The sequence below is a fragment of the Pteropus medius genome, unplaced genomic scaffold, assembly GCF_902729225.1.
Source record: "Pteropus medius unplaced genomic scaffold, Ma_sr-lr_union100, whole genome shotgun sequence".
NCBI classification, from domain to species: domain Eukaryota; kingdom Metazoa; phylum Chordata; class Mammalia; order Chiroptera; family Pteropodidae; genus Pteropus; species Pteropus medius.
The window spans coordinates 192,556-213,089 of record NW_024348242.1 but is presented as its reverse complement, the minus strand read 5'-3'; the positions used below and the strand labels follow the sequence as shown (position 1 = coordinate 213,089).

Sequence of the window (20,534 nt, the reverse complement as noted above, 5' to 3'; positions counted from 1 at the left end):
AGTGGCGTGTCCCGGGCTCCGGCCCCGCCCCGCCCAATCTGTCAGATTGTGGGCGTGGCTACCGTCCTCGCCAGCGCGTCCCTTGGGGGCGTGTCTAGGAAACGCGGGGCGGGGGCGACGGGCGGTGTCCGTGCAGCGCGGAAGCGGGGCGCCTGGGTCTGCGCACCCCAAAGTCCAAATCTCCCACCACGCCAGTCCTTCATCTTTCAGGTACTAATGCAAAAGTGACTCCTGCTTTGGAGCGGTAGCAACGTTTTACCTTTTCAAAAAAACCCCAGAAAACAAAAAACGGCATCTGGAGCGAGGTTTAGGTTTTCTTTTCTTTCCTCTGCCTATGGATATCAAATTGTTCCAGCACCCTTCATGGAAAATACGATTCTTCCTCCATTAGCTTACTTTTGCACATCTGTCAAAATCAGTTGGCTGCTTGCGTGGTCTGTTACTGGGTTCCCTGTTCTGCTCCGTGGTCCCGGTGCCTATCCCTTTGCCAACACCACAATCTCAAACGCAGGACCTTTTCAGAAAGCTGTAATATTTAGTAGGGAATTCCTCCAACTTTATCCTTTTTCTTGATGGTTCTAGATATTCTGGCACCCATGCTCTTTCATATAGATTTTAGAATAAACTTATCTACAAAAGTCCTTCCTGGGATTTTGATAGGAATTACAATAAAACTATAGATCGATTTGGAGAGAATTGACACCTTGACTATGTTGTCTTTCAATTCATGGACATGGTATGCCTCTCCATTTTTTTAGATCTGCGTTTATCTAGGCTGTACTCCCAAGGGATAGGACAGAAAGGAGGGTGTTTGAGGCAAAGGGCACACACTGCAACAGAAATAACACAGCATGTGGCACACTCAAGGAAGTGCTGGAAGGTTTTGCCAGGAGGAAGAGAGCTTCTTCCATGCCAGGCTATTCGGAGCCCTTCAGATCTCAACATCTCATTTGGTAAGTGTCCTATCGTTTCCAAATCACACAAGAGGAAGCAGGCTCAGTGAGGCCAGGAAGCAGTCAGAAAGAGACAGCAACAGAGGCCAGACTGGGTTGCACTCCCTCTGCACCAAGGACAGTGGACTTAGTGCAGGAAGCTATGAATCCCACCACGGAGAGTGCCTGGGCTCCTCTGTCCCCGCCCCGTACGTGGCTGGTGTTTCCAAGGGGAGTACCTTATACCTGGCCAGTGCTCACCAGGCTGCAATCAGCGGAGTTCTCATTAAGGTCAGGCCTGGGCGGCTAAGGCCTCGTAAGCTGGGAATTCCGCTGGCCCAGCAGCAAGTCTACTGTCTTGGCGGCAACATTTGATACTCAGTACTAGTCTTCTTCTTGCCTGGGACAGCCCCTGCACTGCCCCACCTGCCCGTGGGGAGCTATTGGACAGAGGTGGCAGGAGGCTCAAGTCTGGCTGGTCAGTGATAGGGTCAAGGGTGGGCTTTTGTGTGAATGGATGGGGAAGCCACCAGATCACCTGCTTCTGCTGATGGAGGCTGAGGGCTGGGACGCTAGCATGTAAACAGAGGGAGCAAGGGCCCAGCACTGCATTCGGGTTCCTGCATCCAGCCACACTGGAAGTCAGGTCCATTCTGGCCTTTTGAAATCCAATCAATTCTCTCTTGCTTTCTTACTAGCACTGGGCTCCCCATGGCTGCCACCGCAGCAGTTATAACTGGCCCAGAACCTGGGCACTCCTGGGCCTCTTCTGGGCAGCATACAGACTGATCTGGCTGTAGGGCCCCTGCCGGAAGGGGCCTGACTCCTCTGCCTCTCCTGCTTTGGGCACTTCCCTGGACAAAATCCAGCAATGCCATCCCACTGCTCTCCGATCCTGTTGGCTCTGGGTTCTCGGCCGCACCGGGAGCCCTGACAGAGGCTGGCCCAGCAAGGCCTCCTGAGGACTGACCATGTACCATGGGGCTTGGACTGCAAACCAGGAGGGGCCAGCATGCAGCCCCTTGGAAGGGGCACGATAGATGGGGGTATGGGCAGGAGTGGCCCCTCTTTTGATGGGAGCAGTTGAGAACCTAAGAAGGACTCAGGTCTGGGGACAGGCAGAGAAGTTAGAAGACTCAGCTGCACCTGCTCCGGGGCTGGGTCCAAGGAGCTGGAGACAGGCACGTCTCCCTCTGCACATGCTGGCCACGTGCCCCACAGGCAGCCCAGCCAGCAGGACGGGCAGGGCTCCAACCCCTTTGTGGGCTGGCTGTGGAGTGGGGTGGGAGGGTGCTGAGGAACCGAAGTACAAAGTCACAAAAACCTCATGCGGTGCACACCCCCTGGCTCTGTAAAACGGCGGCTCTGGGGAACACTGCCTTGGTCCCATAGCTCCACCTGCGGTTTACAGCCAACCAGCTCTTTTCTTAGCCTGTCCGCTCATAGAAATGGGGAACCCAAGTCCCCCGGAGTCAGCCCGCACCGTGGGCCCGGCAGTTGGATCCTGCACAGCCTGAGGGAAATCGCCCATTCTCTTTAAACCTGGGCAAAAAAGCTGGTACACCCTCCAAGAGACACGTCTTTGGTCTGACAGCTGGACTGAGCGGGGTAGGAGCCGATGTCAGAGGCCTCACGGCCGCACAGGCGTGCCTGGGGCTCAGGAACGACGCTGTGGCTCCCTCGGCTTGGCGGATCCGAGACAATATGCCTTTTTGAGAGTGCCCAGACCTGGGCCCCAAGCTTGGTAGTGAGTAGTGACTAGTGACATCTGCAGCCGCCTGTACCCATGGTGGGAAGGGGCACATCACAGCCGACACATGAGCAAACGTGCAGGGGAGAGAAACAGACACGGCGTGTTTATTAGCGCGCAGGAAGGGGCCTCTTCCGCGGACGCTGCTTCTCAGTCTGTGTCAAGAGCAAGTCAACAGTGGAAAATCGTTTTCCTGAGAAGAAGCAAAAAAGTTACCACTTTGCAAACAAACAAGGCGATTTTAACAAAAGATAAAAAACACTTTTTCTTTTACAAAGAACAAAATTTCAAGTATTATTCCAAATGCCACGGCAAACCCAACACAGGAGGAAAGGGCAGGGACTGGTGGGAGCAAAGGCCGCTCGGGCCCTACGCGTGCAGGGATTGCTCTGGGGGGTCTAGCGCCTTGGCCACCCATGGCCAGGGCCCTGCAGGGAAGGGATAAATGGAGGCGGGGACAGCCGGGCGGGGCAGCAGGGGCTGGCACTTTGCTCGGGGCGGCGGCCCCACTACACGCCTGGGCGGGGCTGTGCACTCGTTCGGGTCTCGGGTTAGCAGTTCTGCGCATTGCATGATTTGTTTTTCATAAACAGAAACACGTTTATTCTTTCAAATACCATACTATCCCCAATTTTAGTCAATTTGTAAATTATAAATTATATTATTTGTGCTACAGTTTGTGGTATTTAAACCTTATTAGAAGATAAGCACCAAACCTATTAAAATAAAAAAATAGACGGCGCCGTGGCTTTCCCGCAGGAAGGCCCTCTGCGCGCCCGCAGGCTGTAAACGCTCGCTCCTTTCCCTTAAACGTTTCCGACAAACTTTTCTTGGAGGGAGATGTCCGTTTTGACCACAGCTGTGGGAAAGGGACATAGAGCAAACCTGCTTGTCACCATCTCAGTGGGAGGGGACGGCTGACGGCTGTTCTTCTTGTCGAAGCGCCTCGGGCAGCCCTGAGCTCAGACACGGTTGTGCAGCCTGCCGGGCTGCTGCGGGCCTCACCAAGAGGGTCTTGCTCCACAAAAGGGAAAGTCACACCCGAGTGCTGGACGCAGGGATCCCCAGTGTCCTCGGGGGGACTGTAAAATGCCCTCAAAATGTTAGTATTCGGTATTTCCTGAAACACATTGTCATTGACCTCTGGACCCCCAAGCCATCTTGGTGCTTCTTCAGATACTTAGTTCTTGAACCTCGTCTGTTCACAGATATGATTGAATTTCCTGCAGGGAGAAAACAGATCACACACGAGGTCATCGGAGGAGCATAAACACGGATGACCTACGAGGGAAAGCGCGTGGGGGCTCACGGCAGCACGTGTCTAACACCACTGAAGAAACGCCACCAAAGGCCGCGCCTTTTCTCCTTTTTAAATTTTAAAATAGAAATCAAACATTTTAGATAATTTTCTTAGAGAAGGAGACTCGAAGCTGCATGTCCTCAGCGTCCCTACGGTGCCACGGGCCCCCTGCAGGGTGGATAGACACGCGTGCTAGGTGCCAGTGCTGCCACCTTCCTGTCCACCAAGAGCAGGGCGCCCACAGAGGAAGATGGGTTACGCCTTTGCTACCCTCACCCAGGTTTTAACCTAGCAAGTTCAGCCAGTTACTAGTGAAATCTCTCCTCGTACAGTAAAATGTCTTTCCACACACGGTTTGTGCTGGAATAAACAGCAGAGTTTTGTTCCTGTCGTCCCCGGGGGCTGCCTGCACCGGTGTGCTTGCCACCTCCCGCACCGGGGGCTCTCTCCCCATCACGGCTGGCCCGCGAGCGGCGGGCTGTGAGCTGCACGGTCCATTCCGCTCGGGTATTCTCAGTCAACCTGTGCAGTTCACACCCATGTCGTCTGCGGGTCAGCTGTACCTTAATTTGAAAGAGGAAAGGCTGCTCGGGGATTACAGTCGCCTCCACAGCCTCGATCTATGTGACTCATTACATGCTCACCTCACCTAGGGTGTAAACGCAGAGGCGAGCTCACTGCTACGGACGACATCAGTGGCAATGTGGATGTCACCGTGAGGACCCTGTGGAATGCCCAGTGAGCGACCAGTTTAGAGCGAGCAGAGATACAGAGACCCGGGAGCACAGTGGCATGCAAACGGGCCCGCGGCTTGGGGAGGAGACTCTTGGTGGCCACAGCCACCGACGTGGAAAGTGCTAATGAGTCGCTGGGAATGACAGCTGTGCTCCGGAGCCACAGAGGCAGAAACGCTGCCATGCGAATGTTTCACAAAATGAGGTAGCAGAAGGGCAGGGGTCCAAAGGACAATTCTACTTTGTGTACTATGCGACGCTAAAGAAGCTCACAACCAAACCGGTGTATTTCCAAGTAGGTGGTTGACTAGTTAGTTCATGAACATCCCTACCAGCTGACATATCGATTTGGCCAAAACACTTAAAAAAACCTCCTCACTGTCAGGAAAACAAGGGTTTGCCTTTCTGCGGGACCGCCTCGGGTCCCTTCCCCAGCCCTGAGGACCTGCCGCCCGGGCCCGGCACGGCATGGCACCGTTCCACTCACATGGCGTGGTGCGCCTTCACCTGCGTGCGGCAGTTGCGGCCCCAGTAACAGTCCGGACGGGATGTAACAGCCGCTGGGAAGAGAAAACACACGAAGCCTGCATAACGTGCACATCACACGAACGTAGCTCAAGAAGTTGAGACCCAAAGAGAAAGTGTAGCTGAAATGCACAGCATTTTGTCACGTTTTAGAACTAGTTTCAACTGTCCCAAGGTTTCAGAAAAGGAAAAAATGTTGAAAACCCGATTTAGAAAATGAGATTACTGTAGCTGTCTACAGGGTGTTTTCGTGAATCCTGTTTTAGGAACCCACGTCGCGGCAGACAGACCCAGGGTCTGGACTCACACCGGAGAGGTGACAACCCACGTCACGGCCCTCAGGCAGCCATCTGCCCGTTCTTCACCCAGGCTGAAGCAGGGATCTGCTAAGAGCAGGGAGCAAAGGCCCAAACAGAGTGTCTACCACATGAGGCGCCTAGAAGCCGAAGCACACAGAAGCGCGTCGCAGGGTTCCCTCACCTGGCAGCTCGGAGGCAGGAATGTTCTGCCGATACTGGTAGGCCAGCTCTCGGAAGCTTCGCAGGCCGCAGCAGTAACACAGCACGGTGTTCCCCGCGATTCTGGGATCTGGAAGGTACACGGCCTCGTAAGGGCACGGCCAGGCAGCAGACCGACCTCGTGTTTCCCGCGCAGAACAGATGTGGCCTTGCAAACTAGCGGGGACCGGCGCACTGACCCGTGAAGTGGGGGGAGACAGTGGGCAGGACGCTCGGAAACGAGAACAAAAGCAACCTAGATGCCGACGTTTCCTTACAGCAAAATAACGCCGCTTGCATAAAAAATTGTAATATTTTTAAAAATCCAAAAGAGTACTAAAAGGAATGAATGTTATTTTTCTCTTGAGCTGTTTCTGAGTATACCGTGAAAACCAAATGGCACATGGGAAAGAATCTGTAAATCAGACCGCTTACAATTCAACATCACAATGGAAACGCGTACGACGAAGGTGAGGTACTAACAAAATAGTAGAAACGTCCGCAACATAGATGATAATGTGCCGGACCCTGAGAACAAAGATGTCACACAGATCCCCAAAGCCAAACTGCCGATAAATATGGGCCGAAGTCACAGACAAGCAAGTGACCCATAAAACAAAAATATCTTCAATCTGTTAACATTCAAACACGGGCAGATAAAATGATGATATACACTGTTTGCCTCCTTCATATTCACAAGACCTAAAAGGCAAATGTGGGCTGACGGACTCAGGGAACAATGGCACATCCCTGGGGACTGTTAATATGACAGTCTCAACTGTGTGTACCACACAGGTGGTGGGATTTCCAATGATTTTTACTGTATTCTTCATACTTCCCTATACCATTTACGTTTGCTTTGTGAGCTGTGTTACTCCCGTAAAAATTGTCAGCTATTAAAAAGAGAAAGGGGTTAAGACCCAGGCAGTAGAGCTGGGCGACTACACAGAGCTGTCCCAGCAGAGAACACCCAAGACCCTCACTAGAGTATGTTCATGAGAAAGAAGCAGCTTAGAACAATTCCCAGGAAACTTCTCAAGTCTTTTATAATAATTTATGTGTTAAAAAAATAAAAATCACTTGCCGATTTTTCTACGGCCTCCCTCAATGACAAAATCACATTTCTTAATGCACTGGTGTCCCTGGGAGATGGGACACACCTTCACGAGTCACCAACACACTGAATGACAGGCCAACAAGGACCCTGAGGGTTTGGGAACAACCAGCCCCAGGGTCTCAATGCTGCAAATGCTGGCGCCAACATCTCCCTGGCTGTGCCTCCTCCCTCCCCTGTGGCAGAAAAGATCCTGGAATATGTCACGTGAATGCAACCCCAACTTTCAAACACAACCGGAAAGGACCGGGACTTTTCTGTCTGTGTCTGCCAGGGTGGGCAGACGTTTTGAAGCTGTGTACGCGGCAGAGCAGACACGGACACTGCTAAATTGGGGCCGGGTGGGCCGACTGCTTCACGGGGTACAAAGGTGGCATGGGACAGCATCGCCATCCTAGAGAAGAGACACCAGGTACACCAGGCTTACCAGAGAGCAGGAACACGCCCCTCTGCAGAGCCATGAGGCTTTCGGTCAACACGTTTTTCCACGTCAAACCCCTGGTTGCCAGGTAATTCTGTGATGGGAAACAGAGAGAAAGCTAACCTGGACAGGAGGGTAGAAGGTTCACAAAGGGCCCCTGAAGGCAGGCAAAGCCAAAGCACAGCCAACCTAAGCGTGGTGGTATTTGCAGAGGGATCCAGGGGCTCGCGCAACATGCCTGTATGGGGTCCTGCTCCCAAGACCACGGCTTAGGACGGCCGCGGCAGGCACGTGGGCCAGGACCCCCAGGACCGACATGGGAACACACCCACAAAGCAACACTCAAAGACCCTTGTCCAACGAGCCTGAATAGGCAGGCAAGCTTCAGAATCTTCACTACAGGAGTTAGCCCATGTTCCCTGACTGTGCAAGGGTGTTCCCAGCACAGGAGCGTGAGATGCCAGCCTCGGCCAGGGTGGCCGACGTGCAGTGACAGGCCCAGGAACACACAAGGAGACTGAGGGCCTGGATCTGCGCTCTGCCCCTCAGACGCCTGGAGCTGCTTGGCTTTTGTGCAAACCTACAAGGCGGTGACACCTAACCGGGGTGCAGTGGTGGGCAGGAGCGTGTCACGCAGGTGAGAAGGCCTCAGTCCTGCGTGCAATGCCATATGCAGATAGGCGAGACTGGTGTGCACATTAAACACACTGAGAGGCTAAGAGCCAGGCCAGCTTCCTGCAATGTGGGAAGGAAACAGAGAGGAAGAGAGCCAGAGACGAGTCCCTGGCGGCCCCAGCCCGGCTGTGACCCCTGCTCCCCGCCCCCAGCCCAGAAACCCTCTGCGCGGGGCAAGCAGGAGGCGAGCCACGGGAAGCAGTCCCTGTGGATTCATGGCATGTATTTTGGAATATGGGGAAAGACAGACATATACCAACAGGGGCTAAAAATCAGTGGCAGTGTGAGCCAGACAATGCAGAGTCACAGAGGTCACTGAGAAAGTCCTAGGGAGGCCGCCTCTTGGCCTCGGCCTAACACAGTCTGTGTGGAAAGCGGTACCTTCAGGATGTCGGACTCGTAGTGGTTGTTGCTCAGCACCCCGTCCAGACACCTGTCACCCAGGTTCAGCTCTGTCGGGATGGAGGGAAGCAGCGTTATCCGTTTATAGACATTTTATGAAAGCATCGTTCACCCGACAGTTAGGATAACCAAATTGCCTTCATTATAGAGCCTAGAAAGAATAAAAAGTTCCATGACGATATACAATTTTGTATCGAGAACAAGTAAAACGACTTTTGTCGCAGTTCCTCCTGCAATGGCCAGCGCCGAGTCCCCTCACTCCTGCTCTGGGTCATGAAGTCTAAACGCTGTCGCCAGAGCGTGCCTTTTTAGTGGTAGCGTTTCTTGTGCATAAATAAACCCTCCTGACTTTGAACTCAGCATCTCCCTAATTTTTCTGTCATTGCTTGGTTTTGAACTGACACACACTGACACTTTCAAATGCAAAACTTATGCAGTATGTCAGGAAAAGGCAGTTCATTTGTGGTAACGAACAGCTGCCTCCCCCTCCTTGGGCACACGACAGGCCATGCCACCCCGTCACCACCCTCAAGTGCACCAAGAGAACATGCAAAGGCTGAAGCCATTTGGGTGAAGAGCCGGCATTACCACAGAAGGGGGCCAGGCAGCCAAGGCAGCCGGTCCGGGCGCAGCCCCAGTACAGGTGGCAGAAAGGCTGCAGGCAAACAGCACCTGTGGACACAGCACAACCATTAGGCAGGTTACTCAGTGAGAAATCATTTTAAATGGCTGTTAAATAAACGACAAGCTCGATTTTAACAGCAATTCCCAGACTGTAAATTAAAGCGCTGATTTCATACACTGGACTTAAAAGTGACCCATGACAGAATTATTGTGGCCCTCATGTGGGGACAGATGTGAGATGCGGACTCCAGAAAGAGAAGCACCACATCTGGAAAGTCAACGAATGGCAGGGATGGCCTCTTCGGTTGGTGGGAAAAGATGGACGACCGGCCTGGTCGCACGGGGACCACCGATTCTGCGGATGGAAGGCAGAACAGTGCCCTTATTCTGCGCCGTACACGAGCGTCAACGACACTCTGAATCCCGAGCCTGGAGGACATGCAGGAGAGGCTCTGCAGTGGCAGGTGGCTCTGGCGGATGGTACTCACACTGCTGAGGGGCGATGCGGGGGTCCTGCTCGCGCTCCGCCCTGCGGTCGGGCATGGGCTGGAAGCAGCAGGTGCACACGGCGTGGCTTCCCTGCAGGGCGCACACGTAATCCTGGGCTGCAGAACGAACGCACGTCCGGGCCGGCGCGTGTCGGGACACAGGCGGAAAGTGCGAATTAGACCTGCGTCTTGAGGGGCAGCTAGAAAGTACACGTGAGGAGAGACAGACCTACAAGAACACCCAGGGAGAATTCACGCCAAGTTTCCTACACAGCCAGCTGACAGTCTACCATCGAAACGAAGGAATTCTGGTATACTGAAAAACAACCAGTTTTCTTCTGGTTTCTTCTGGGTATAGCAAGATGTCAAAGATCACTTGAAGGCTTTCTACCATTTCTATAAAGGAAGGGCAGACCAAAGAGCACACACCAAAAAAGAATAAAGGAAGTTCTAGATTTAATCTCAGGATCCTCCAAATAAACAAGTGACAGGCCTGGCAGGCAAGACTGGCTGACCTCACACAGGGAGCAGTGTCCATGACGCCCAGCCCTGGACACTCAGCATCCACACTTGCTGTAGGCCCTGTCCCGATGGGGACTTTTCACCTGCACTCTGCAAATGACGGAGCCCACCCGGTGAGTGGCAGGCAGGAGGTGACCGAGCACTGCACTGCCGATCCCTGTCCACGTGGCCTACAGAAAGTCCCTGAGAAGGCGTGGCACCACGGCAGATAATTAAGAATGTGGCTCTGGGTCATAATCCTGGGTTGGTGGCCCCATGACAGGCTTAGGCGGACAGTGGCTAAGAGGCCGAGTCCCTGTGGGGCCAAGAACTGCAGATTCCCCATGGCCACTTTCCCTTTGTTGATGGCACCTGGGGACCCAGCCACTGGACATGGGCAGCGGGGCAGACAGGGCTTAAGGTGCTCTGGAAACACTGGGGCCCATCACTGGGAAGAGGCCAGTCTCACTGCAGCGGTCCACGTGCGACAGTCATTTTGGTTTTGGCAAGCACCACTGGGGACACCAACTGCGCTGAAACAGTGGGCTGCGGGGGCCGACTATTAGAATCAGACTGAACCCCTGGGAGGATCCAGACAGAGGCCCACGAGTGGACAATTATCTAATTTATTAGTCCAAAACAGGCAGTGACAAGCAACTATGAGAGGTGGTGGCGCCACTTGAGGCAGATGACAGGAGAGCAGAGAAGAGCTGGCAGAAGTGCAAGCCACAGCCCGAGTGGTCACAGTGGAGCGACAGCACGGAGGGCGTGGCCATCTCACCTGTTGCGACACTCACGGATGTCGACGGTGTGTCCCCAGAGGCCTGTGGCGGCCCTTGCTCACCGGGAAGGGGCTGCCCCGCCTGTCTTCGGTAGTCGGGACACTGTCTGCACACAACATATGGCTGGCTGCAAGGGGAGTACACACAGAGCTGGAGCATGAACGCTGTGCTCGCGATGAGGGTGGTAGTGACAGTGCCCCAGCCCTGGTGACAAGACAGGGCCAAGTCCCTGAGCCTAGAGGTGCCTTCTCCACTCGTGGACTTCACCCCCACTTCACGCCTCGGTCTGCGCCATCCGCTGTCGCCCAATGTGTGCGAAGCGGGAGGATGGTACGGCCCCGCCTGGCACCCATCAGCGCTCGCCCCGAAACAGCAGGGGTCAGGGAGCTCTGCTCTCTGCCATCACCTAGCTCCCCTTTCCTGTCTGGTGTCCAGTGCCCTGCCCCCTCAGCTGCTCCTGGGGTCCCGAGATGTCTTTTGCCCACCCGTCGCTCTGGTGTGACATCCCCAGGGGCACAGCCGCTCAGTCCCCGCACTGGGCAGGACACGCTCTCGCAGCTCTGATGCTGGGAGAGCTGTGTACTTGGCTTCCCCAAGGCACTCAGGACTGTCACCTTGGCCATCCGGGGACTGCCTGCACTTTGTTAAAATCAGAGCGCAATGCACCATGGCCGAACGTTGCTGTCTGCGGGGAGCTTTCCAGGTGGCCAGAAGCCCTGCAGCACCCAGCTTCAGGCACTCAGGCTGAGCTGGCAAACACCGCAGATGGGACAAAGGAACCCACAGGGAAGATGGACAGGGGACTCTTCCTTCATCTCTGTCAGGATACGCGGTCCTGAGCCTGCCACCAACGTGGGAGCCACTGAGGAAGGAAGAACGGGAAGGACCTGACTAGAAAAAAAGCCGGGAAACATTTGACCTGGTGACGTGGGACCGTCACTAGCACCTTCCTGATGGGCACTGATGACACGTGTCGGGAGTCCCTCTAGGCCTCCCGCTCGCTCTCTGACCTGACGGCTCCGCCTGCATTTGCTCGTCTCCAGGGAATAACTGGACACGCAAACTACCAATGCGGGACGTGCGCGGCAGCACTGTTTCTGAGCTCAAAACACTGGAAAATTACAAGATCGTATGTATTGTATAATCCTACCTTTACAAAAATATTTATTTCTAAGTATATCACATCCTACTTCGTTAAAAAAGAAGTATGTATGACAGAGATGGACACACAACAAAACGTTTGCACTTAAGTAATTTTTGGTTTTCTTTTTGCCTAACCGTTATTTGCTAAGTTTTATGAAAAGAAATGAAGGTAGATTTGGGGGAGTTTGTTGTCTTTTTAAGTATCATGGCCTTGATTCAAAATGCAGACCCCAGACCTCTGAGTCAGGAGGCATTAGCGTCCCACACTGGATGACGCATCTGCCCCACCAGCTGACCACGGCTCTTCTGCAGTGATATCCCCACAAATGAAAATACTGCGACTTACACTAAGACTTTCTGGTCACCAGATAAGCTACAGAGTGCACCAATGTGGGACAAGGGGACCTGTTAAATCGTAACAACTGTCATAGCCAGTGACTCAAAGTGCGCAATGAGAAATTAGCACATAAACAGGTATCGATCGTTGCGCAACCGTTTCATGACAGATGTCAGTCAAATCATTCTGCTGTACACCTTACGCTTACGCTTACATCTCGGTAAACTGGAAAGACACAGAGGAGCAACAGAAAACAGACCGCTCCACGTAAACAGGAATGAAAAGGGTGTGGAGGAAGCAGGACCGCTAACACCTCTCACAGTCCCCCGGGCCTTGGGCTGTCCTCAGCGCCCGCTCCGCCTCGCCACACTCAAGGCCAGTGACATCACAACCCGAAGTCATACACCCAACGCGCCCAGCTTCCCGCCAGGCACAGGCTCACCTAACATCCGAGGACTCGCTGTCCACGTCCGACAGCTCCAGCAGGTCCTCTGAACTGCCGTCCTCGTCAGAGAAAGACCTCCTGACCTTGGGCTGCAGCATGTCCTGAGTGATCTTGTTCCTGGCGGCCATGCTCCGCACATCATCCTCGCTGCGACTCTTGTCTGGAATTCAACAAACAGGGCTGTCCTGGCTGGCAGCCCCAGGGATACCGGGCAGTCTCCGGGCGCTGGGCGGCAGCCCCACTTGCCTGGGTGCTGGAGCAGGTACGCCTCCACCAGGTTGTTGAGGATGTGGTTCTTGCAGATCCGCTCTACTGGACAGCGGCACGTGGGGCACAGCGTGGAGCGCTCCATCCAGCCCGAGTAGCAGGCTGCGCAGAAGGTGTGCATGCAGGGCTGCAGGCTGAAGGCAAAGGACAGGCCCTCAGGTTCCCACAGAGTGCCTGCCACCGAGCTGCAGCAGCCCTCAGGCCCCAGGGCACGCGGGCACGGCCTTTGGGACGGGAAGTTGCGATTCCAGCAGGGCCCGCGCAGCTGCGGGGCCCACCGTCAGCTGCATCGGCAGCCCCCGCTGGCGCCCGCATCCTCGGCTAACGACCCGCAATGCTGCCTGCCTTCCACATGCCACCTGAGAGGTCTCCATGTTTAGGCATTCGATCTAAGCTACTTTAACTCAGTCCTTGCTAATGAAAGAAACGAGAGGCCATGTGGCAGTTCTGTGTTCCAGGAGGTACAGGAGGGCACGCTGTGACGTCCAGACCACGAGAACCAGAGACGCTGAGTGTGTGAAAAGGCTGCACGGAGGCGACCCCCCGACGGGCTGACGCTTCCCACAGCAGAGCAGGCAGAGCGCCCTCGCGCACCACTCCTGGGGCCTTCCTGCTATGTCAGCCTAACCAGGCACCGTCCCCCTGGGCGCCGTCTGAGCTGGGCCAGGACACCGAGGTCAGACAGGACTGTGCCAACCCGGGCCATTGCCACGTCGGCTTCTATAGCCTGGGTCACCGAGCCAGACTTTCGGCTTGACATACATTCAAATAAAACGACAACGGCCGCGTCTGCGGACTCCACCCAAACGCAACCCAGAGGCCCGCCTCCCGCGGGGCGCGGCGCGTACCTCACACAGTCGTGCAGCAGGTCCTGGCAGATGACGCACGTCAGTGTCTCCTCCATCTTGTCCGGCTTCACGGCCATGGCTCTGCCACCCCCCAGGGCCGTCTGGTTGTCACCGCACTGGTCTGTGATCAGCAGATGCAGGTGCAGGTCGGGCTCCCCGTCTGCAAGAGAAAGGGACGCATTCTGAGCGTCGCAGCCATGGAGGAGACAGGCGCTCGCTCCTTGTGTTTCCAGAACATCTTAACTTTTGGACAGAAGACATGACCCTGGCCAGCGCTCGTATTTTAAGGGTATTTTTAAGAAGGCCCGTAAAGGTCTCACATTCCAGTCTGCTAAAGTTTCGTTTTAGAATAATGACGTAAAAACACACAGTCAGGAGACATGGTCAAGAGACAAAGGTCAGTGGTCAAACAGATTTTGTGCATTGCATCATTTCTGTTCAAACAAAAAACGTGACTTGTATACATGGGAAAGTGCTGGAAAGTACAGACTCTCAGCCATTCTCATGAGCTTAAAACTTTTTTTTCTTCTGCTGGTGTCATCGTCTGTAATGCTCAGGTGTTGCTAATCAAAGGTTTTTATTTTTAATTAAAGAAATACTCGCACACAGTTACAAAGCCTACAAATACTTGAAGGAAATAAACGCAGGCGCCCTCTGCCCCAGTCTAAGGAAACCACTTTTGTGTCTTAGCTGTAGTTTCTCCCGGTACAGACCAGTTTTCTAAGTTGCGATGCTGCGCTCAGGTTGACGTTAGTTCTCATCTCCTGACACGTTAAGGTACAGAAGGACTTTTTCCCCAATTTACTGTAACACGACTGCTGGCTCGGTACACTGCATTTGCGTCATCACGCTAAAGGCTCGTGCCGAGCCAAACGGCGTGCGCTAACTACGTTTTCTTCCTTACACAACTTTTCATTTTGGCCAGCGTTAAAAATGGCTTTGTTTTAATACTCCTTGTGTTCTGAAGTACCTGGTGCTGATTCTTTCCACACACACCCTCCCGAGCCGATCAACTCAACTTTCCACTCTAAGCACGAAGGACCCCACTGTCCTTCCCCCGGGCCCGCCCCGGGCCTCGGGCTGTCGCGCGGTCACTGTCAACCGCGACTCCCGCGGTCTTCACAGTCTTCTCAGCTTCGTCTTTTAAAGTATAGGTTTTTCTCTGAATCGCCTTTAACGTGAAGGTTCAAACGATCACTTACAGAAAACATGGCTGAGAACTGGTGCCCCAAGTCAGAGCTACAATTCAAGATGCACCGTTCCCAGACCGTCTCCTGAGGGCACAGTCCCGAACCGATGATGCAAACAGGAAAGAAAAGGCCCAATTTCCACTCGGAAAAGGCTGAGGCACCACAGGTGTCAGCCTGGGACGGCCCCCTCGTGCTTCTGGGAGGAGGGCCTGGGGGCAGATCAGACACTGCACTGGGACCCAGGGTGCTCCAAGGACCGAGGGCACAGGGGACCACGGGGACACTGACCTCCTCTTCTCCTCTTCTTAGCTGGCTCTGACTCCTCTTGGTCCTGTGGTTCTGACGGAGGAAAGGGTGCCCCCTCCCTGTCCGGGACAGCTGAAGGGACGCTGGAGAGTTCACCGCTGGCCGACGGCGGACCACACCCTTGAGGGGAGATGCAGGCCCCTCTGGGGACTGTGAGAGACAAACAAGAGGTTCTGATCCATCCCCCTCAGAAGGGGAGAGCGGGGGTGGGCACCCGATTCAAACCAGCGGCAGGGAAGCCGAGACCACCACGTTTTAGAAATGGCCTGTGCCTGCTGGAAACACTCGTCCATTCATCCCTCATGTCCTAAACACGTCTGTGCCCACCGCTGTGCCCGGTGACGCTGGGGGCACACAGCACATTCACAGGGAAAAAGGGGCAGATGTCTGGGCTTGGGACCAGCCCTTGGCCGTCAGTCCACTCCAGGGCCAAACCCCAGTCTAGTTAACCTGTGACACAAACTCCTGTTGACACAGTTCATGCAGGGTCCGCCCTCTCAGAAGAGAGGGCAGCAGGCTTCGGACCACAAGGAGACGAAGGCCAGACAGGGGCTGGGGCTGCTGTGGGAACTGCCTTCCGAGTGTGATGACAGGGAAGAGGAAGTAAGTCCTGGGGACAGTGCTGGCCTACGCCTGCGAGAAGCTGGGGTCACAAACGGAAATGGATTCAACAGAAACGGAAAGGAAACTCTCCCATAACCTTGATCTTAATGAAGGGCTTGTGCATAGCATTACAATGCAGATCTAGTCTATCCAAATGGTATGTATTATTTTGAAAAAGAAATTGGCCTACTGCAGCCAAGAGAAAAAAGTAAGAATTGTTTGGGGAACAGGTTCGCTGGTGTACTGGGGAGAAGAGGCCACTTCCTGGCTGGCTTCTGGCGCTGGTTCTCACCCCGCTATGTGTCGAGGGCTGTCTACGCTCAGGGGGGACTCCCGCTCCAGAATGACGGGGACAACAACGCCCGTGGTGAGAATCAGATGAAACGCACAGAAGCGCTTGGCGCCCCCTGACATTTAGCTGACGCTCAAAAGGAATTAGCTACGGTTATGCTGTGAGCACGCGCACACTGGGGGGTGCAGCAGAAAGATGTCTCTAGGTTTATAAGCTTGGAGCTAACGTGGCAGCCGAACAATCTGCTGACAGTAATATTTTTTGTTTATGCTTTCATTGTTTTAATTACACAATATACGGACACATTGCCCTTGTATGGCAGAATAATATCCTACTGTGTGTGTATATGTGCCACATTTTCTTTAGGGACACTTAGGTTGTTTCTATACCTCAACTCCTGTGAATGATGCTGCAGTGAACACGGGAGAGCAGATGTCTCTTTCAGACAGCGATTTCACTTCCTTTTGATAAATGGGACTGCTGGGTCATAAGGTAATTCTATTTTAAATTTTTGAGGAACTTCACGCTGTTTAAATTTTTTGAGGACCTTCACAGCTGCACCGACGTATATCCCACCGACAATAATAAAACGTACCATTTGGATAGACTGCCTATGCCTTATAATACTATAAACAAGGTCTTTATCAAGGTAAAGGTTATGCGAGTGTCTCCTTTCCATTTCCATCAAATTCCTCGCCAACACCCTCGCCAACCAACACTTACCTATTGTCTTTTGACAACAGCCACCCTGACAGGTGTGACGTGGTATCTGAGTGTTTGATTTGCATTTCTCTGATGTCTAGTGATGCCGAACATGTTTTCATGCTTATATTGGCCATATGTCCTCTTTGGAAAAATGTCAATTTAGGTCCTTGGCCCAATTGTAAATCAGGTGGGGGGACCTCTTTTTGTCACTGGTTTGGTCCATGCTACCCGTCCCCTCTTCGAGGTGGCGGACAAGTCACGCAGCACTCATTGTCCACAGCCTTTTTTGCAATTAAGCAGCACTAATGAGGTTAAGAAGCCCTTCCATGCGTGTCCTGAAAAGGCGCAATGGCACACAGGAATGTTATTTTTCAGACAGCAGGGCTGTCATAGATCTGGGAAAGAGTGAAGGAGGGTGCTTGTAGCACGGTGCTGTTGAGGAGTTAGGCTGGGCAAAGGGCTCTGGACAAGAAAGGCGTGAGCGCTACAAAGCCTGAAGTTGGACAGACAGGAGAGGTAGAGCTGCCTGCGTTCGAAAAGCACGACAGCATCAGCAAGTAAAAAACCAAATTCGCAGAAATGGAAATAGGCTCAAACAGCGTGGGAGAGGACTGCCAGTCTCCGCAAGGCATATCGAGTCCCTGGGTTTACTGCATCTCTTTCCGCAAATCCCACTAGGACAGATATAAAAATAAGGACTAGCTCATAGCAGAGCCGCCAGACTGGCAGATGAGATGGAACAGTCTTCTCAGAGAGATTTCTTTACTGCTGCTGAGCAGTCGATAGAGCCACTTAAAACAAAGGGCCTTTTCACTGAGGCTCTGCTGGTTCCTGCTTCTGAATGTGGTTGTGATGGCTGGAGCTCTGGCAGCCACATTGCAACCACAAGATGAAAAGCAAGAGGACAAAGAGGCAACATGCAAGTAACTGGTGACATCTTACGCTGATGAGCTAGTGCTGGTGGGAGCCAGGTTTTGTTTCTCACATCCAAACACATGCACTGAGATCCAAGAGGTTTTCCATCCATAAAAAAAAATCTGCACACTAGTCCGTAATGTAAGAATGAGAATAAGCATTCTAGGGATAAATAAGAATCATCCCCAAACGAGGTGAATAAAGCTATAAAAGTTTACTGAAGAACATCTAAGAGCTTAATAAACAGAGAACAATACCATTTTTCCTAGGTATTGTAAAAATGTCATTCTCCTCAAATCAAAATCTCAAAAAGACATTTTTTAAACTTGAAAAGGTTAATTCTAAAGATAACCTGGAAGAAAAATAAGAAAAATTCTAAAGATAATCTGGAAGAAGAAGAGCTATGAAAGTCAACTAAAAAAATTAATACGGATAGTATGATCCAATTTAGGAAACACGAACACGGAGAGTCTATGTTGTAACAACACTACGAGGAAACGGTCACACACACTGCACCTCGATGGCCTGAATTTCTTCCGGTGACCGGGGAGGAAGGTAAAGAATTCATGTCGTAAGGACGAGTGTACGTAAAACTGGTTGTAAATGACACGGTACTCTGGACGAGCCCCGCGACACGAAGCTGAGCGGAAGAAGCCAGCCACAAAAGGCCACGTAACATAGGGTTCTGTGTACACGAAACGTCCAGAACAGGCAAATCCAGACAGAAAGCAGACCGGCGGTTGCCCGGTGAGTTCTATGGCCAGTGAATCACATCCCAGCAAAGCTGGAAAAACACTGCGGTCCACGGCCTCCGCCCATCGGCATCTCTCAGGCCGGGACGAGAATATTTACTCCGATAGGACTCTCCCTGCTGAGAGCCTGAAGCCTGACATGACCTCTAAACTCCTCCTGGCCTACCTGTCTCTACAACGACATAGGTCGAGACTCGTGAACAAACGGCCACGCAGCCACCACCTGCGTCCCCATCTCACCGGAGCCAGGGGACGGTGCCTGCCCTGCACTGGGCTCCACGGAAGAGGTAGAGGCCGAGGGGAAGAGGTCCGACGTCGACGTTGATGGCTGTGGTTCCTCAAAGCATGCCTGAGAAGTGGGCGCCGGCGGCAGGACCTGGGGATCGTCACTCCGCCCTGCACCTGAGGTATCTTTGGTCACGTGGAACACGTTTTCTTTATTCGCTTCTGTGAGCACAAAGGGAGCAGAAGGGGCCCGTCAGGGCGAGGGTGCAGCGCCGCTGCGGACGATGTGACATTCCAGCAGATCGAAAGGCCTTCCTCGGAAGAATCGACAGCCCGTGATCCGCACTCAGCCCTCTGCTGCACCCGCACTTACCAAAGGGGTCCGGTGTCATGCTCTGCTTCTCATGTAAGGATTCGTAGAGGTATGCCACATCTAAGAAGAAATGGACCAAGTCAGAGCAGCGTTGGCCGTGTACCGATAACATTCACCGGCTTAAAACGAAAGATCCAAAACATCTTAACCAGCTTTAAAACAAATAAGCCTCTGGAAAAATGTCTACAGCCAGGAGGCAGACCAAAGAAAGGCAAGAGGCTGACTAGGTGAAGAATCTATGCCTTCTTGTCGTTTCGAAGTACAGGAGGAGCAGACTCCAGAGCCTTCTGTGCAGCCAGGGGCTGGCTTTGATCGTGCCTCAGACGACCTAGAGAATATGTGCCCCCGCCTTCCTATTTCAGGGGTAACCTTTGAAAGACTCCCCGAAGTCTCCTTGTCCTATATTGTTCTCCCACAAACCCAAACACGGACATCAGAGCTGGAAAAGCCCTAATGGAATCCAGTCTCACCTTTGCTGTCTCCCATAAAGTCTCCAAAAACAGAACGAACGGCGGCCCCAGCCCCCTGTTCCAGGTCTTATTCCCAATGCAGATTCTTCTGCCGGGTCACCGCACGCCCCCTCCCTTCTCGGTTGCCGTTCCGAGGTGCCCGGCTCACGAGCACGGCACTCTTTCTGAGGAATGGCTGGGCCCCAACCGCGGGGGCAACGCTTCCATTCCTCAGCAGACGCCACTCACACCACACCAAGAATCTGCACGACCCGCAAAGGGAGTGTCGCGGACACAAACACTCCTGCAGATAGAGTCTGCGTCAACGACTCCCTTCTGCTGCCGTGGCAGGACCTCCCCACCGCACGGCATGCAGGTGTCCACCCCACAAAGTCCCCTCTCTTACTGTGCTCTGGCTCATTCCTCCTGTACACCACATAGATGACGTCCCCGGTCTCTAGAGGACAAGTCTGCTTCTTAACTAGCTTCAGCTTGTTAATTACTGTTCCATTGGTGCTGTGGAGACAACAAAAATGCAGTTTAACTCCAATAACTTGGAGTTAAAAGTTTCTTTTTCTACCACCGCTAGGAAAGCAGTTCAACATCACCCCTTTGATACCTGCACCCTACGCTCACCGTGGCACGTCTGACAACAGCTGAGATGTGGAAGCGACCTAAGTATCCATCGACAGACGCCTGCATAAAGAAGACGTGGCTCATACACACAATGGAACATTACTCATCCAGAAAAGGAATGACATCCTGCCATTTGTGACAATGCGGATGGACCTAGTGGGCATTATGCTAAGTGAAATGTCAGACAGAGAAAGACAAATACCGTATGATTTCACTTGTATGTAGACTCTAAAAAACAAAACAAACAAAACAGAGGCAGATCATAGATACAGGAAACAGACTGGCAGTTACCAGAGTGTGTGT

General features: G+C 53.1%; 1 protein-coding gene and 1 long non-coding RNA gene across 6 annotated transcripts in view; one reads left to right on the top strand and one right to left on the bottom strand.

Moving 5' to 3' along the window:
- The first annotated feature begins 6 nt into the window (after positions 1 to 6).
- On the top strand, positions 7 to 6,846 carry LOC120615959 (uncharacterized). Of its 2 annotated transcripts, none has more exons than XR_005656397.1 (3): positions 7 to 210; positions 759 to 953; positions 3,912 to 6,846. It is a non-coding gene; the product is annotated as an uncharacterized LOC120615959 (long non-coding RNA). The 2 variants fall into 2 exon arrangements; XR_005656396.1 differs by having other exon boundaries at positions 1,631 to 6,846.
- Positions 2,770 to 20,534, bottom strand: part of CHFR (checkpoint with forkhead and ring finger domains) — a 23,547-nt gene continuing 5,782 nt past the window's right edge. The window contains exons 2-18 of one of the 4 annotated variants that reach the window (XM_039879184.1): positions 20,232 to 20,291; positions 20,002 to 20,111; positions 19,147 to 19,206; positions 18,789 to 18,995; positions 15,264 to 15,431; positions 13,786 to 13,945; positions 12,917 to 13,071; positions 12,668 to 12,830; positions 10,745 to 10,872; positions 9,463 to 9,579; positions 8,939 to 9,022; positions 8,330 to 8,400; positions 7,280 to 7,367; positions 5,722 to 5,829; positions 5,204 to 5,276; positions 4,627 to 4,706; positions 2,770 to 3,905 (exon numbers count right to left, since the gene is read on the bottom strand). In XM_039879184.1, the coding sequence (XP_039735118.1) occupies positions 4,628 to 4,706; positions 5,204 to 5,276; positions 5,722 to 5,829; positions 7,280 to 7,367; positions 8,330 to 8,400; positions 8,939 to 9,022; positions 9,463 to 9,579; positions 10,745 to 10,872; positions 12,668 to 12,830; positions 12,917 to 13,071; positions 13,786 to 13,945; positions 15,264 to 15,431; positions 18,789 to 18,995; positions 19,147 to 19,165 (1,620 nt within the window). In that variant the 5' untranslated portion in view covers positions 19,166 to 19,206; positions 20,002 to 20,111; positions 20,232 to 20,291 and the 3' untranslated portion in view covers positions 2,770 to 3,905; position 4,627. Of the gene's footprint in view, positions 3,906 to 4,626; positions 4,707 to 5,203; positions 5,277 to 5,721; positions 5,830 to 7,279; positions 7,368 to 8,329; positions 8,401 to 8,938; positions 9,023 to 9,462; positions 9,663 to 10,744; positions 10,873 to 12,667; positions 12,831 to 12,916; positions 13,072 to 13,785; positions 13,946 to 15,263; positions 15,432 to 18,788; positions 18,996 to 19,146; positions 19,207 to 20,001; positions 20,112 to 20,231; positions 20,292 to 20,534 lie in introns of those variants that run through there. The other 3 variants (XM_039879181.1, XM_039879182.1, XR_005656395.1) reach the window with 3 other exon arrangements.